Genomic DNA, 15,313 nt, shown 5'->3' on the forward strand with positions numbered 1-15,313 from the left:
TCGTGAACCATTTGACTGACCTGGCTGGCTTTAGCATTCACGTCTCCACAGCTGAACAGTTCCTCCACTATCCTCATGTCCTTCTCCGCTTCCACAGCTGCAAGCGCAGCAAGCATGATGGGAGTATAACCAGCCTTGTTCTGATGATTTACATTACAGACATCTGCAGAGGGATGACATAATTTCTTTGGAAAGCAAGAACCCAAAAAGCAGTAATTGTGCTAATCAACTGAATAAACTGTTGGTAGAGCAGCCTATAAAAAGAAAAAGCAGCAACTGCTTTCATAATGGAAGCAATTCAAGGGAAAGTGGAAAAATAAAAAATAAACAGGGGAGCTCTTGAGCCTGAGAAAGAAAAGAATTCTTTTCTACTATATGTATAACACAAGGGAGAGCACAAAGCCATTTTATATGTTATCATTTAGGGCTTTCTTTGTACGTTTGTTTATTCTTTTGTAAAAGCAAGTGGTCTGAAATCTGACATGGCCATCAGGGTCATGGTTCTGCCACCAGAAATACCATCAGGAGAGTCCTTAAGCTCTTCTCCTGAGGGCATCCACACTGCAAAACAAAAACGGTTCAGCAACAGGGTCAGTTGAAAAGTTATTTCTCCTCAGCACAAACATTTTCCTGTAATTGGTGTTATTTTGAAAATCTGCAAGTGTACTTCAACATGTCTTAGAGTTGCCAAAAAAACCCCTTTAAATTAAAGGCTGCTTCCAGTTCTACAGCGTATCTGACTGTGAGCAAAACTACCCTGGGAACAAATACAGGCAAGCACTCTGACCATGACAGCAACTGACAAGAGTTCTCCTTTTTGTTCAAATCTTACCTCCAGTCTCTTTCTGTTCCTAAAATTCTGCAGAAATTCATCAGACCTTATTGGTTTACCAGGGAGCAGGGTTTTCAGTGTGCTTATCTTATTGAAAAGCAGGGACTCAGACTTACATAAACAGTATCTCTAGATTAGGGGTTAAATTGCACCACAGTTGCAGAAATGTTCCAAGAAATTCTATGGATTTATTGCCAAAGGATTTTCTTTTTCAGTGAAAAGAACATTTCAGAAGCATTACAAGTGCAGATGTAAGAAAATGCACATTTTTAATGTTTCATAGACATCAGTGATGTTACCTTACTACTTTTAGACATCACTTCCATGAAGCCACACAACACACTTGCTACATGCATTATATCATGAGTAATGAATAATTTTTAGAAGTGATGTGTTCCTACCCTGACTACTTCAGCAGAGTGTGTTTTCTGAGGTCACATTCCAGCTCCTTTTCTATATGGCTAATGAACAAAACTGTTCTCCTACTTGTCCTCTTGGTGACTCTGCTTGGTGATATGGAGGATTCTCTGATCTCGTTCTTTCTTCCCACCAAACACAGACACGGAGTCTTGGACCAACAGTCTGCCTGTGATATAACCACACTGCAAAGCTGATCACAGTGACCATTCAGACACAGTCCAGAGGAAGACTGCTGAAACCTGAAGGAATCTGCCTGTTTGAAAACATTTTCCAAGTGCTGGCACAAGTAGTTCTCCCGCAGAGGAGTACCTGGCACTAGTCACGGTTGTTGTATTTTACAGTTAACCCCTGGTGTCCACAGGCATACACTAGCTGCTGGAACCTACAGGAGGTTGTGACTTCCAGCAAGAGATGAGCATGTTTCTGCTACCCTGAGATACCTAGGGAAGGGAGGGGCAGTTCCCTCCCACCACCGCTGTGCTGCAGAGCCAGCCTGCTGCATTTCACTGTGCTCCTGACATTCCCTGAATTCCCCTGCCATGACTCATTCTTCCCAACAGGAAGAGGGCCTTCAAACAGGACCAGAGATTTCAAAGTGCTCACTTTGCTGCTGAGGAAATCTCTGCATGTGTGACAGATGTGCTGGGTTTTGAAATCTGGGATTTGTATCATTAATATCCTTGTTTATCTGGTGCTACCCTTCTGTATTTATGAATATTGCTTGGCTTACACTCCAGACATGTTATTGGCCTAGTTAACCTTTCACAATCAACTGTGACAGGTTTTATAACTAGTTTAGAGAAACCAACTTCACTCAGGGAGCAAAGAGGGAGCTTAAACAGATCACATCCTGCCTAGGACCATTTCCAGTGTGATACCTTCTGCTGGCTGCCATCTGGCACATTGCATGTGGGGAGCAGATGCTCTGGAGTCTCTCCTTGGTCACTACCCTCTCTGCAAGGGGATTGAGAAAAGGAAGCAACAACAAAAGCAACTACATGAAGCATCATCACATTGCTTATGGATCAGGAAAATGCTCTTCTGTGACAGAATGCCATACTGCTCCAGTTTCTCAGAAAGGCAGCAGAGATGTGTCAAGGTGGTGGCCAAAAAAAGGTTTTGCATCGCTTTAGTAAGATAAAACTAGACTGGTCTGAGTGTTTAAGATGGATGTTTATACCTCAATGAATCTTCCTCCTCCAGCACCCTACACCCGACTGAGCAGCAGCTGCACTGCCTCCAGAGAAAACTAGTGCTAGAGGCTGGTATTGCTGAGCTTGGAACTACAGTCCAAAAGTCAGGGATCTAACTGTAAGTCTCAGACACCAGCCAATTCTGTATAATTTACCTGAGTGTTTTTGTACCTTTTTCAAGAAACATCATCTCAAAAGCTAGTGCTAGAAACAAAGATTCCAGATTACTCAAGTGAGCCACCATATAACTGTTAACAGTTAAAACTTTTCAGTTTCACCTATGAGAATTGCAAAACCCAATAATAATTAAAAAAAAAAAATAAGCAAACCTGTTAACCTACTTGCATCCAGAAGAAGCTTTACAATTTCAAAGTTAGAATGTGAGACACTGTAATGCAGAGCTGTGTTTCCATTTCCATCTGCCATATTGATGATATGTCTGAGGACAGCAGGAGAAATCTCTTCAAAAGCAGTTATGTAGTCTCCAACCATTTCAGGGACAGCAGACTTCTGACTTGAGACACGAAACCACTCATGCTGGATGGTATTTAAACAAAACCTCTGCCAAAACCAAAACAGAAAAATTTACATATGGGCAATCTGTTTAAAGGATTTTCCATCCCACAAGTCAACAATGCAGGTCAAGCCATTTTTAGTCCAATGTGGGAAGAAAGCATTCAGCTCACAAACAAGATGACAGACTGAAGCTTCCCCTCTGACTAAAGCCTTCTTTAAAACCAATTGTTTACTTCCTCTCACTTCACTTGATTTTCAGGAATTATTCCCCTCTGAGGACATGGATGAGATTACTCCCAGAATTAATCTCATCCTCTCGGAATTAACGGTTATCAAATGCTGGTGAACAGAAAAAAGACTTGGAGTAACCATTTCCATCAAATACTTAACTAAGTTTATGAATCACTAATAAACACAAGACGGAGAACAGGGAAAATGCATTTCTGACTGGACTTAAAACAACAGCATGCTAAGTCAATTAGGCCCAGTTTTGAGGCACAAATTATCAAATGCCTCAAGTATATGAGAACTGGTTGGACAGCAGTTCTGCAGGAGAAGAGCTGGGTATTACAAGCTGAACCAAAGACAACAACATCATAGTGTAATGAAAAAGGCAAATACTGTTTTGGGGCGAATAAACATATTTATAGCTTGCACACCATTTGATGCAGTCTCTTCTCTGCCTATTGCTGTGAAGGTAACAGCTGGACTACTTTGTCTGGTCTGATCACTGAATGACACAAAAGATTTGGCTAAAACAATTTCAAAGGTGAACAGCAAGAATGATAAGAAGTCAAGGAAATCTGACCTATGGGACAGACAGGAAGGACTGGAGATGCTATGCTGAAAGAACTGCTGGGAAAAGGAACCCTGTAACATTTTCATAGGCAAAAAACTGTTGCAGTAAGAAAAGAAAGAACCTGTTCTTCACCTGAAGGATGGCTGGCTGTCGTAGCAAGAGATTTTAGCTGCAATGAGAAGATGCAGGCTACACATTCAGGATAAACTTTCACATTGGTATTGACTAGGGGTGAAGGAGTATGAGCCTCTTAGGCCAGGTAACTTATCTGTTGTGAAAAATGTAGGTAGAGCAGATCTTGCTGTGAGCCAAGGAGGCTTCCACAGTCACCACCAGCTCTGACTTTGAGAGGCAGTTTCTGTAACCTGGAAGGACCACCATATCCTCTTCATAACCCCCCATGTGCAAGGTGGCCAGTAAATTCAAGGACAATTTTACAGAGAAGGCACTCAGAAAGCTTATCTAGCCTCTAGGGAAAACACTGCAGTAGCTCTAGAGGTGGCGCGTGTCCAGTAAAGGGAGAATATTCTACATACATCAGTACTACATATATAACTGTACTACAGAAACACATTTACAGAATGAAAACTGACAAGGTACAACTATTTGAGTTGGATCACATGTATTGTGAACACACAGAATTGAACAAAAAAGTGGTCATAAAGCGACACAATATAATTTTTTTAATTTTAAGCGCTACTGAGTGCAAAATACCACTAAGAAATTATTTTTAGTCACAGCATCACACACATTATTAAGTAAATAGCACACTTCTTTTTATTCATGTAATCCAGCACATTCCAAAATAAGCAATCCACAGCTCTTCCTGGTGTAATCAGAAGCCATAAGAGCTGAGTATGCTGGAAGAGGTTGGGACAACTTATATAGATCCTTAGCTGTACTGACATTTAGTCTGTTTGGACAAGACTCCTTTATCAGCAGACAGACAGAGAACAAGAGCTGATGAGTCTGTAGTTTCCACCTACAAAGCACTACTTGTGCTGGAAGACACTTTAAGCACAAGAAAGAAAAATGTAAATTCAAATTACACTTCCAAGGCAGAGATCATCATGTGGTTATGCCATTTTTGACACAACTCCAACAGGGCCTAAACCATTTGTTGTTTGAATGCCTAAACTACTCCTGAAGGACAAATACATGATTAAAAACTGTCACAACTGTATTGAACAACCTTTCAAAACATTCCTTGGACCACAAATGTCAGAACTGGACACAGACAATACTGCTGTGTCATGCACACAACATAACTGTCTTTAAGAAGCTGCAGATGCTCTACAGTAGAGGAGATCAGTGGGTTGTTGCCTTTTACATCACCACACAACTGTAAGAAATGCAAAATTCAGTTTCATATCACTAAGCAGTGTTCCTTTGTTCTCAGATCGCCCTCACAAGGCAGTATAGGCAATTCCTATATGAGGCAAATACAATTTTATTTCTTGAGAATGCGTATTAACAATGAATACTCCTTACTCTCTGCAGCACTGATAAAACCACCAGTGCAGTAAGTCAGACAAACAAGACCCCTGTGCTTAGAAGGAGGCAGATCACCACAGTTTCAGAACAGACTATGAGCTTTTGTCATAGGAAGTAACAGTCTTCTTACGGCATATAGTCTCCTAATGTGAGATCTAAGAGCTGCCCACAGCAGTGCTAAAGTGACACAATAATAACACAGGAATACACAGATGTGTTGAAACTGCACTTTCACGTTACTATTTTTATGTGTGTGCCTTGCGTGACAACACCCAAGTGCACAAAGCACAAGTACATTCTCTGGACAAAAGTCTCCTGATAGAAAGAGTTTTGTGACCGTCGCAGGAAAGATGAAATCCTCATCTGCTTACCCACTGCAAGGTTGGTCCTGCAAAACCACAAGTTATCCTTCCCTCAAGTTTTCTATTGCATCTCAGAGAGAATTTTGTCCTGCATTGCTTACCACATCTTTGTTGGTTAATGTCTTGGGGTCATCAATGTTGTTTCTCAGCAAGTGACAGGCAGAAAGCATCTTTTCACTTAGCTCGTATCTGAGGGAGACAGCAACATATACTGCATGTTTCAATTTTTCTCTTAACGTTTCAGCATAGAAACATTTATCTTTCTGAAAGTTCTCTGGGGATTAATGTTTCCAGGCAAGCAATCTGCCATGCAGAAGCCACTCTGGCAGCTCTTCGCTACTCATAGTAGTGCTGAAAATAAGGTCTGTGCCTGTCCCACATGTCACTGTGGCCAACCATCTCTGCCTATAACCTGCAGAGAGGATGATGGCAGAATTTTTTAGGAAAATTCTCCCAGAAAGCAGAGCAACTAGGACACTCTGTGTGTAAGGTGGGAATTTTAGCCCTCCTGGGTTACACGCCAGCTGCTAGTGCTTCCAGTGCAATGAAATGCTCCACCGCAGCATGGACCATGTCCATGCGTAGCCATGTGCCCTGTTCCTTCCCCTCAAAGGGCATTGCCAGGGCAGTCAGCTTGCAGAGAACATGTTCCTCAAGTACACATGGCTATCTAAGCTGTCCTGCTACTCCTCTTCACAACCACCCCCTGCTAGGATAAATGTAAATTAGAGACCTCTTTTGAGAAACTGCCCATCTTTCTATGCCACCTGTAAAATAACAAGCTATCCTACAGTACTGTATAAAGCAAGCTCAGAGCACTTCAAAAGACACAGCTCCAAGGCCTCCAAGCTCTTAATTATTAATTTCTGCATCTCTTTTATTTAGCAGCTGACAATTACAGAGAACTTGATGCTAAGCTACACCTTCAGTGAAACATGACATTAATTTTACTGTTATTATTCCACCTACATAATTTTCCAAGCTAGCACACTTGTAAACCACTGGTAAAACCATTACCTATAAAATATCCCTTCCCTGTCCATGTTTATACTTCCTTTTACCATTTACTAATGAAGAATCAGTAAAAACTCGTGACAATGGTTTGCTTTCCGTACACCAAAACAGAAAAGCCTTGTCTGTCAAATCCTATCTTACACAGTCCATTACCAGCAATTTGAAAAGTAGCTTAGACATGAAATGCTGAAGAAGTGTGTGATAGTGACCTTAGAAGTATAGTACAGTATGTGATCTCACATGAAGCATATGATCTGAGGGCTGGACAATGTCCTTACTTCTGTACCCCATCCTCTTACTGAGCAGTACCAGCCATGGCTGAGATGCCGTGGAAGGTGCAAATGCAAGATGTACTCCCAGCAGGCTGCTGACCTGGTGTGCACGGCTCCAGACTCATTTGCTTGTTCATTTTACAGACCAGGCCATTCTCAAGGCATTGCCAGCTCCCAAACAAGTGCCATTTGTGTCCCGGAAGAGTCTCTGCTGGGTGAGCCACCTGGGTCTCACTGTTAATGGACCATTTAAAGTCAGTGGGATCAGCTGCTGCAAAGGACACCCTCTGACACCTTCTCCCTGCTCACACATGGCTGTTCTGCCATGAAACCGCCTCTGACTATCCACTCGAGCAGGAGGGAAGTCAGCAGCAGTCAACCAATGATGGGGCTGATGCTTTCTCCACCAGTATGAGCAGAGCCCACTGCTTACCCCATGCCACGAGGCAGCAGTGACCTCCTCAGAGGCACTCTGGAGGGGGCGAGCAGCCTACCTCTCTCTGATTTCCACCTCCTCGGCCTCACACTCTGGGAGAGGACTGTCCTTCTCTGCCCCCACGGCACAGACCTCTGCAGTGTGTGGGGTGGGCTGCTTCTCCTCTGTGTGCCGGTCGCAGGGATACTCGTGGCCCTCGCACTCCTCCTCTGAATCTGAGGAGGAGCTCTCCTCCGAGCTGGAGTCATCGCTGGATGTGGTCTCGTACCTGTGGGAAAAATGGGCAGGGGCGCTTGCTCAGTGCCATTCAGCAGTGGACAGTACCTGCTTGCACTGGTGCAAGTGGAAAAATGTCTTGCAAAGGCTTAGTCCTCCTGTTTTCCTCTCAGAGACCTTTTCTACTCACTGAACTCAGTGTCAAGGCTAACTGATAACTGTCATTAGTATGTACACAGTGTGTAATGAAAGAAGAACAACCTTTTTTAAACAAAAGTCTTAACAGTCTGTCAGACATTGTCCTATCCCCAAACTGAAATTACTTTGTTCAGAGTAAATTGTGTTGTTGCCTTACTAGTCAGATATAAGCAGAAGATAACAAACCTGTGGTAACACTCCCCCACTATAAGTAATGATACTTTTATTCAATATGTATGAAATTATGTAATTGGGATATTTAGGCTATATACTGCACAAAGCACTTGTACTAAAGAAAAACTAATCTGAGGAAAGGGCTAGACAAGCTATATAAAACAATTTGATGAAACCATTTTCAAGTTCTTTGCAACATTCTGCAAGGGCAAGGTATTTTAAAAGATGAAAATTTTCCATACTGTTTTCTGTATTTGTGTAGTAAAGTTTCTGTATTTATCTAACACAAAGCCAGAAAAATCAATTTTTGGGCAATGCCATCTCTTGCTGTATTGTTTAATTTTACAGTGTTGTGCTTGTCAGCTGCCAAACATATTTACAAGTTTTCCTTAATAAAGCATTGCCTGAAGAATGTCCCCATGGCTGAACTCATTTCATTTTCCTGAGTTAAATTTGGCAGCAGTCTCATGTACAGGTACTTGAGACTGATGCCATATATCACTTGAATGCACAAGAGGATTAAGAGGAGCTCAGCTGTCTCGTTCTTCCTTCTGATACCTACACTCAGCAGATGCACCTCAGCCTGAAGGACAGGCCAAAGCTATGCATGTGCTCCTGGGTTCTTCCTGTCCTACCCGCTGTGAAAGCAGTACAGTGCTATAGTGACAGATGTTTTGGAGACAGGTCTCTTACCCGCCATTAATGCCAACAAACTGCAGGTTCTTCTTGGTGTTGCTCAAATCCTTCTTCCCATCCCTTTTCTTCATGATAGATTTAAGCGTGTTTTCATTATTGGTACATACTGTTAAAGAGGGAGACAAAGCACACATATTAGTACAAATCTGTAGCCAGTTTTGCAGCAGCTTTAGACAATTTTTCATAACAAACAGCTCTCTGTTTAATTTACCAACTGAAGCTGAGTTTTCCAATATTTTTTACATGGTGTGAGATGCATATTGGAAATATCAAAGAACAGTTCCAAAATCAACTCTGGAAACCAGTGTAGCCTAGATTTCCCATCTTCCAACATGCTGTTAATCTTTATGATGCTTTAGAAAACTTTAAGAAAAGATATGAGCTTTTTGTTTTTCTTCGCTATTTGTGAAAAACTTCTAATGCTGAAATGGTTACTCTGGTCAATTAAGAAAATCTTGATTCTTGGTGTCAGAGAGCAGCAGCTCTTTGCCAGAATGAATGCATTAGTACAGACAGCACATTTAAACAATACAGAAAGCATATTTAACAATAAACTATTCAACGGGGTAGGGAGATTCAATCAAGGCTGGTCTTTTAGATTTTAGTATTCATTGAAACAACTTTTAAAGCAATCTCTAAGCGTAAGACAGGTAAAACATTCATACAAATTTAAGTATTTAAAAAAATAATTATTAACCCATTCTTCTTTAAAGACACTAAATGATATTTCACTGATGCTACAATCTGCCATTTAAAACCTAACCACTATCTGCAGACACAGGGTCTCAAATTGTGACTTTCCCTGTAGCTGCATCTTTTCCTGCTTTTACATTTTTGGTAATACTGAAAAGCTTTTTAAACTGTATTTCATACTCAGACTCCACCAGAATGATGAAAGGTGAATGTGAGTCAGTTATTACCATAAAGGCCTGAGGCAAGCTGGTCATCTGTCAGGTTAATTGGAGCAAGAGTTTTATCCTGAGAAGAAAAGGACTTCCTTCCCCGAACAGTTTCCACCAGGGGAGTCTTCCTCTCCTCCTGAGCAGGTACAATGTCCTGCTCCAATTTCAGTGTTCGCAAATTTGAAGTTAAGTGGGTGTTTGCAAGTTGACCATGTGGGATGTACTCCAAAGTAGCACCTGCCAGAGAAGACAGTAAGCATCATGGAGGAGTCAGACCAAAGTACTTCTGCCAGTATTGTGATCAACAGGCAGAAAAAACCCCAAACTGGAAAAGAAAGGGCACCCCTTGTGCTTTAAAACACTCTTTTCTAAGGACCTGATATGGAAAAGACCACGATTGCTTTCAGAAAATGCAAAAAAAAAGCTGTGAGTTCTTCTTTTGGTGAAAATATACAATACAAGGAAAAACTATAAAGATATGGGCTTTAAAATGCATGAAAGGAATGGTGCTTCCTTTTCCTTCTCTTTCAGTATCAACAATGACCCCAGCTCCTGCCACCCTTGCTCAGGGTGGGCTCACTGAGCTGGTCCTCACTGACATGCCTGAAGAGCACAGCACATTCACAGTTCCTCTGCATGGTCTTTCTCCAAGAGTAGTAAGCTTTTTATTGCAGTTGTTTATTAGGGAATGTAATTTTCCATGAAACCTGAAATTTTTCAGGAAATTTTCCTTTTTGCCATCACTCTGACTAATTCTGAAACCTATATGCTTAACCAAGTTACTGAGACAACTGCAATAAACTCACAACCACTATATGTCTTTCTTTCCTTTTTTTTTGACAGGATTGTACTGAGCTAGTAGTTGTATTTAAATCAAATTCCAAATGTTTGGGTTATATTTTCTTCCCCTCGCTGATTTGCTGGCATTCACTCCATTTTTTCCCTTTGTGTATTTAAAAGGCAGTGCTAATTACGCACAGACTTTTACAGATTCCCCTGGAGCTCCTCCAGCTGTGCTATTACAAATGCTCTACAAATCTGTACAAATGCTTTTGTTTGTGGAACACACTGGGTTGTTTTTTTTTACACACATATTCCTCCCTAAGTGATCTTGTTAGCATTCAATCACATGTGCCTCCATATTTTTCTGCCTTTGTATTTATCAAGAATTAAGCCACAGCCTCCACATTGGCATCCACTTGAATGACACTGTACAGTGTGCTAACCTACTGTAGTAAGGTAAATTCCAAACCTTAATTTTTAGAAACACAGCTACATCTTTGTCTAGCAAGCTGTTCTTGCTATTGAAGTTGATTTTTCCGAACATTGTCACTTCCCAGCAGCTTCCTCCCAGTTGCTCCCATTCCCAACCAAGTCTTTGAGTTCCCAGCTGAGTCTGGGAACATGCATTTCCCAAGGCACCTTCTCCAGAAGTGAGACCTATTGCAAACTTCCACCATAGCTTATAGCTCCTCCAAGCTACAGTGGGAAGCTGTCTGCAGGGAAAGGCACACAGCAGGGCATCAACAGCCATATATCACCACAGGTATAGTCAAAAAGCTTCTACTTAAGTGGGAATAGGGAGTGGTGTTTGTGTGTGTTGAAGGCGACAGCTGCCCCAGAGCCCCCTGGGGAGGAGTAACTCTTCTAGAGACACGTCTGTGCACTTGGGACAAAATGGACACACATATGAAGCAAGAGGGGAATCCCTTGTCCCCCCACCTCTCCCCATTTTGCAACTGACTTTGGTTGGGTCCCTTCCCAACAGTAAGCATCATTCCTTATCCAACAGCCAAGGAGAAGAGGGCTGCCAAGGTGGTGGAGCCCCAAGCCAAACCCAAGGATTTTTAAATTCCCTTAGCTGAAAAACAAGGGAACTGTCTCTCCCTCCACTTGCTTGGAATGATGACAGCTACAATGAAAGAGTATCAAACACAGTAACCATGTCCAGCTGTAGCTGGTGGTGGGGCTGCTCAGGGTGGTTTTACCAGGTCACCCCTTCTGCTCCAGCCTTGCCTCCGAGAACGTGGGAAGGAGCAGAGGAAACCTGCTCTGAAGTATCAGGGATATGCAAAGCTTCCAAAGGTGCCCAGGTTTGCTTTCAGTAGAACTCTCTGCATCCTCTGTCATGCATCACAGTTCTCCTACAAAAGCAGCTGTGACAACTGTGGCAGGTCAGGTGGGTTTGTGTGTGCCAGAGCTGAGGGCAGCTGGCAGGACTCCAGCAGGACAGAGTGGGGCTCCACCCTGAGGTAAACCAACAGCACCTTGGTGTGCCCTGTCATAACCCCAAAGCATGAATTTTCCCAGGTGTCTCCCTCCTGCCCTGGGACACACGGAGGATGGAGCTGCAGGGTAGGACAGAGAGAAAGGAGAGGGACAGTAGCAGCCTTCTCTCCCCAGACTCACAGCCTCTCTATTAGCTAAACCTGCCACCAATGCAACAAGACCCCTGTAGGTCCCCTCCTCTGGCTCATGCATCAGTGGCTGAGGGGCACCACACTGAGTTCAGGATCTAGGGCATGACATCTATGCCTTCCAATGAAAAAGAAAAGAGGTCCTTCTCAGCTGGACAAAAGAGGATGACATCAAGACTTGAGGGCAAGCAGACAACAAGTGTGCATTAGATAAACCGGTCAGTGCTCTCATTGTCCCAGCAATGCTGTTACTCTACACTTACTTCATCCACAGTACCCAACGATGAGGGAAAGAGAGCTTTGGGCCCAACTCAGCACTAAAACTGCAAGCCTTTAATTAGCATTTAATGTTAGCTCCCAGAGCTTCCCCTTTTCAAAACAGCCAATGTAAAGATGCTTGGAGAGCACCAACCAAGGCCGATCACTCAGAAAAAAAGATGAAGGAAGGAGCTGCACCATTCAACCTTACAGTCAATGATTTAATAGACTAATCTACTGCTATGCAAACCATAAAGCTGAATGAGCCAAGTTCCCTCTTCCTCCAACAGGACTGCAGAGTTGCTGTTGGGGCTGGAGGCACCTCTCCAGAGGAGAAACAAAACCCTGGCTGAAGATTACCATTAGTCTACACAGATCTTAAAACAGACTCTTCCTCTCACCTCACAGAAGTCTAAAGTCTGCTTGAGCAGAATCCTTCTCCAGGTCACGGTGCAAATCAGCCAACAAGTTCAATGCTTAGCTAGACACTGCCTATCGGGAAGACCTGCCCTGCTGCTTTTCCTTAGGCTACTGTTGCGGGCAAATACTGCAAACTTGACACAAGTTTCTAAGTACTGATATAGCATAGCTAACTACAGCATGGAGCTGCCAAGAATTTATGAATATATTTTGCAACATAGCAGGGGATCTTAGAAAATTTCAGGAGTAATTTAGAGGCAGAAGTACGACAAAACAAAAAACTTAAATACTTCAACTGCTCATGAACACTTACACAGAAAGATGGTTTCATCAGTTTCAGAGGGAAAAAAGTGACTGAAGCATCTTCAGTGGTTTGAGGGAATTAGAGCACATGGTTTTAATTTTTTAGAAGGAACCTCCTCTCATCAATCACTTGTGCTTCTTTTGAAAATCTCACCAATTTAAACCAGGGTGACTGCAAAACTACTATAGAGCAGGAGCAGATTACCATGCCATTTCTAGTACATATAAAATCTGTTTATTGTTATTAAGATGCAATTTCCCTTCCTAACTGCAGATCTTTCTTCCCATTTGTGATAGCATAAGCTGGTTCAGGGAACTCATTTGGATTCCCTGGAATTTCTGATGAATTCATGGTAACAGAAGTCTGGCCTTTACCTACTTTTGAAGATTTCCATTTAGACTGATGGAAGCAAATCTAAACATTATTATAAAACCAATTTAGTTTGACAATACTTTCATACCACTGGAAATCAGGAGAAGTGCAAACAAGGCCAGGGAATTAAACAGCCTCAGGATGAGAATCTAGCTCTCTGGCTGAAGCATCACAGGCTTCTAGCTTAAAAGAGAGCAACAGGTTACTGCCTATGTAGTAACTGCACAAAGATTTTATTTTTAACCTGTTGATCAGTGCAAGCATTTATTTCCATAATATATTTATAATGATCAATGATAAAAGTTATACATTCCCCACAGAGTGGAGGGAATAAAGGAAGTGTATAAATATTGTCTGGAGCACTTACAGCAAGGAAATACTTCTCTTTCACACTGCATGATTTCTCCATGGTAGCAATAAGCTACTTAGGAAATTATTGTAACTGAAGAACCCAAAGTCTCCTCCAGTGGTTTTAAATCTTATTTTGCTTTATGCTTAAAAAGTTATTGTTGCATAAAAATAATTTTAATTCACTTTCCATTTGGTAAACAAATCAGAACTATTTAAGAAAAAGCCCATTCTACTAAGGTAAATAAAAAGGCAGAGATGAACAAACATGTTACATTTAAACATTTACAATGATTTATAGTAACCCATCCAACTGATAAATATGTTACCTTCAGAAGACGTAGTTTCATTTTAAAAGGTACTTTTGAGCCATTCCTGGTTAAAAGTCAGCCTATTTAAAATTTCAGAACAAAAACCTGCCACGGATGTGCTTTTTATACAATAAACTGGCAGAAGGTAGAGTCACCCAGGGCCCAGGCATAGGCAAATGCTGAACTACCATTTGGCTCCAGGGAAAACACTCCTTCTAACAGGATGAGGGTACCTTTGAGAGGACTGCAAGAACAATCTCATTTTCACTCTCACTTTAACTGTTTTTTCTGTGTTGAGAAGCTGCTTTCCATCCCCAAATTATATTGTGAATCCAGTTTGTTGAAACTATAAGTTAAAACCAATTCCTTTAGCTAGACCACAAAAAAAAAATCACACATTGGTGAAGCAGCAAATAATCTTATTTATGAAATGCTGTCTTTCCCAAGACAACTGTGTGTGAAGCTTGGTGAAAGCCATCCTTCATTTCCCTGATGAGTGGTGGATCAAAGTACCTCATGATGCACAGCAGGAAGGTCATCTCAGAGTACTTCTTTCTTTCTCATTCATGAGAATTTGATCTTCTCAGATGATGCTTTATTATTGCTAAAATATGACAACGCTTCCTTGGAAAAACGGGAATCTCCTTTCATTAAATATTCATAGATGTGCCTGTTACCATGGGAGTTGAACTCTAAACAAAGCTCAGTGCCTGATCATTATGAACCTGTGCCACAGCATAGGGAGGGAACTGGGGTTTTATCTAATAGCCTAGCAGGCTGCAGCCTTGCCACTCTCTCAGCAGCAATAGATCTGAAGGGAAAAATAATTTATACTGTGGCAAATTATGCTATTTATTGACTGAAGCAGAAATAAGGGGATAGAGCAGCTTTCAGATTCAAACTCTACATTTAGTGCTGCCACAGAATGAAAACAGCAAATATTGTAAGGACAATAGTAGTAAGTTTCTGTTAACACATGACCAGGGGAGGTATGTGAAATGTCTGTAAGGAGGTTTATGGAGTTTAATTTGAATAATGCCTTTATAGGACAATGACTGATCAGGTCTCTGCTTCTCTTCTGGTATAACGGTATGGATATTTAAAACCAAAAAAACTCTGCTAAACACCTTGGCTCCTAATATGGAGGTTGCTACCATTTTTTAACAACATATCCTTTTAAGCTTTCCATGTTGTCACTACTAGCAGGTCAAGAGATACCAACCCACTATATGAAGAAAGCAGAGGAGGCACTGCATTCTCCAAGATGCCAACCAGACACATGTAAATGAACAGTACTCATTTGGCACACAGGTGGGACATCTGTATGGCTGTTTTGTATCATGTACTACCTTCCAGGGA

At 41.8% G+C, this 15,313-nt stretch overlaps 1 protein-coding gene across 11 annotated transcripts in view; it reads right to left on the minus strand.

The window, feature by feature from the left end:
* The window catches only part of KANK1 (KN motif and ankyrin repeat domains 1), a 129,007-nt gene that overhangs the window by 4,616 nt on the left and 109,078 nt on the right, over positions 1 to 15,313 (minus strand). For 9 of the 11 annotated variants that reach the window (XM_051788457.1, XM_051788461.1, XM_051788459.1 and 6 more), the window contains 6 exons: positions 9,543 to 9,761; positions 8,620 to 8,728; positions 7,397 to 7,606; positions 5,718 to 5,805; positions 2,775 to 3,006; positions 21 to 163 (listed from right to left, as the gene is read on the minus strand). In XM_051788457.1, coding sequence (XP_051644417.1) covers positions 21 to 163; positions 2,775 to 3,006; positions 5,718 to 5,805; positions 7,397 to 7,606; positions 8,620 to 8,728; positions 9,543 to 9,761 — 1,001 coding nt within the window. Of the gene's footprint in view, positions 1 to 20; positions 164 to 2,774; positions 3,007 to 5,717; positions 5,806 to 7,396; positions 7,607 to 8,619; positions 8,729 to 9,542; positions 9,762 to 15,313 lie in introns of those variants that run through there. The other 2 variants (XM_051788456.1, XM_051788465.1) reach the window with 2 other exon arrangements.

Source organism: Manacus candei, unplaced genomic scaffold, assembly GCF_025592945.1.
Source record: "Manacus candei isolate 608988 ecotype Guabito, Panama unplaced genomic scaffold, ASM2559294v1 h1tg000024l, whole genome shotgun sequence".
NCBI lineage: Eukaryota > Metazoa > Chordata > Aves > Passeriformes > Pipridae > Manacus > Manacus candei.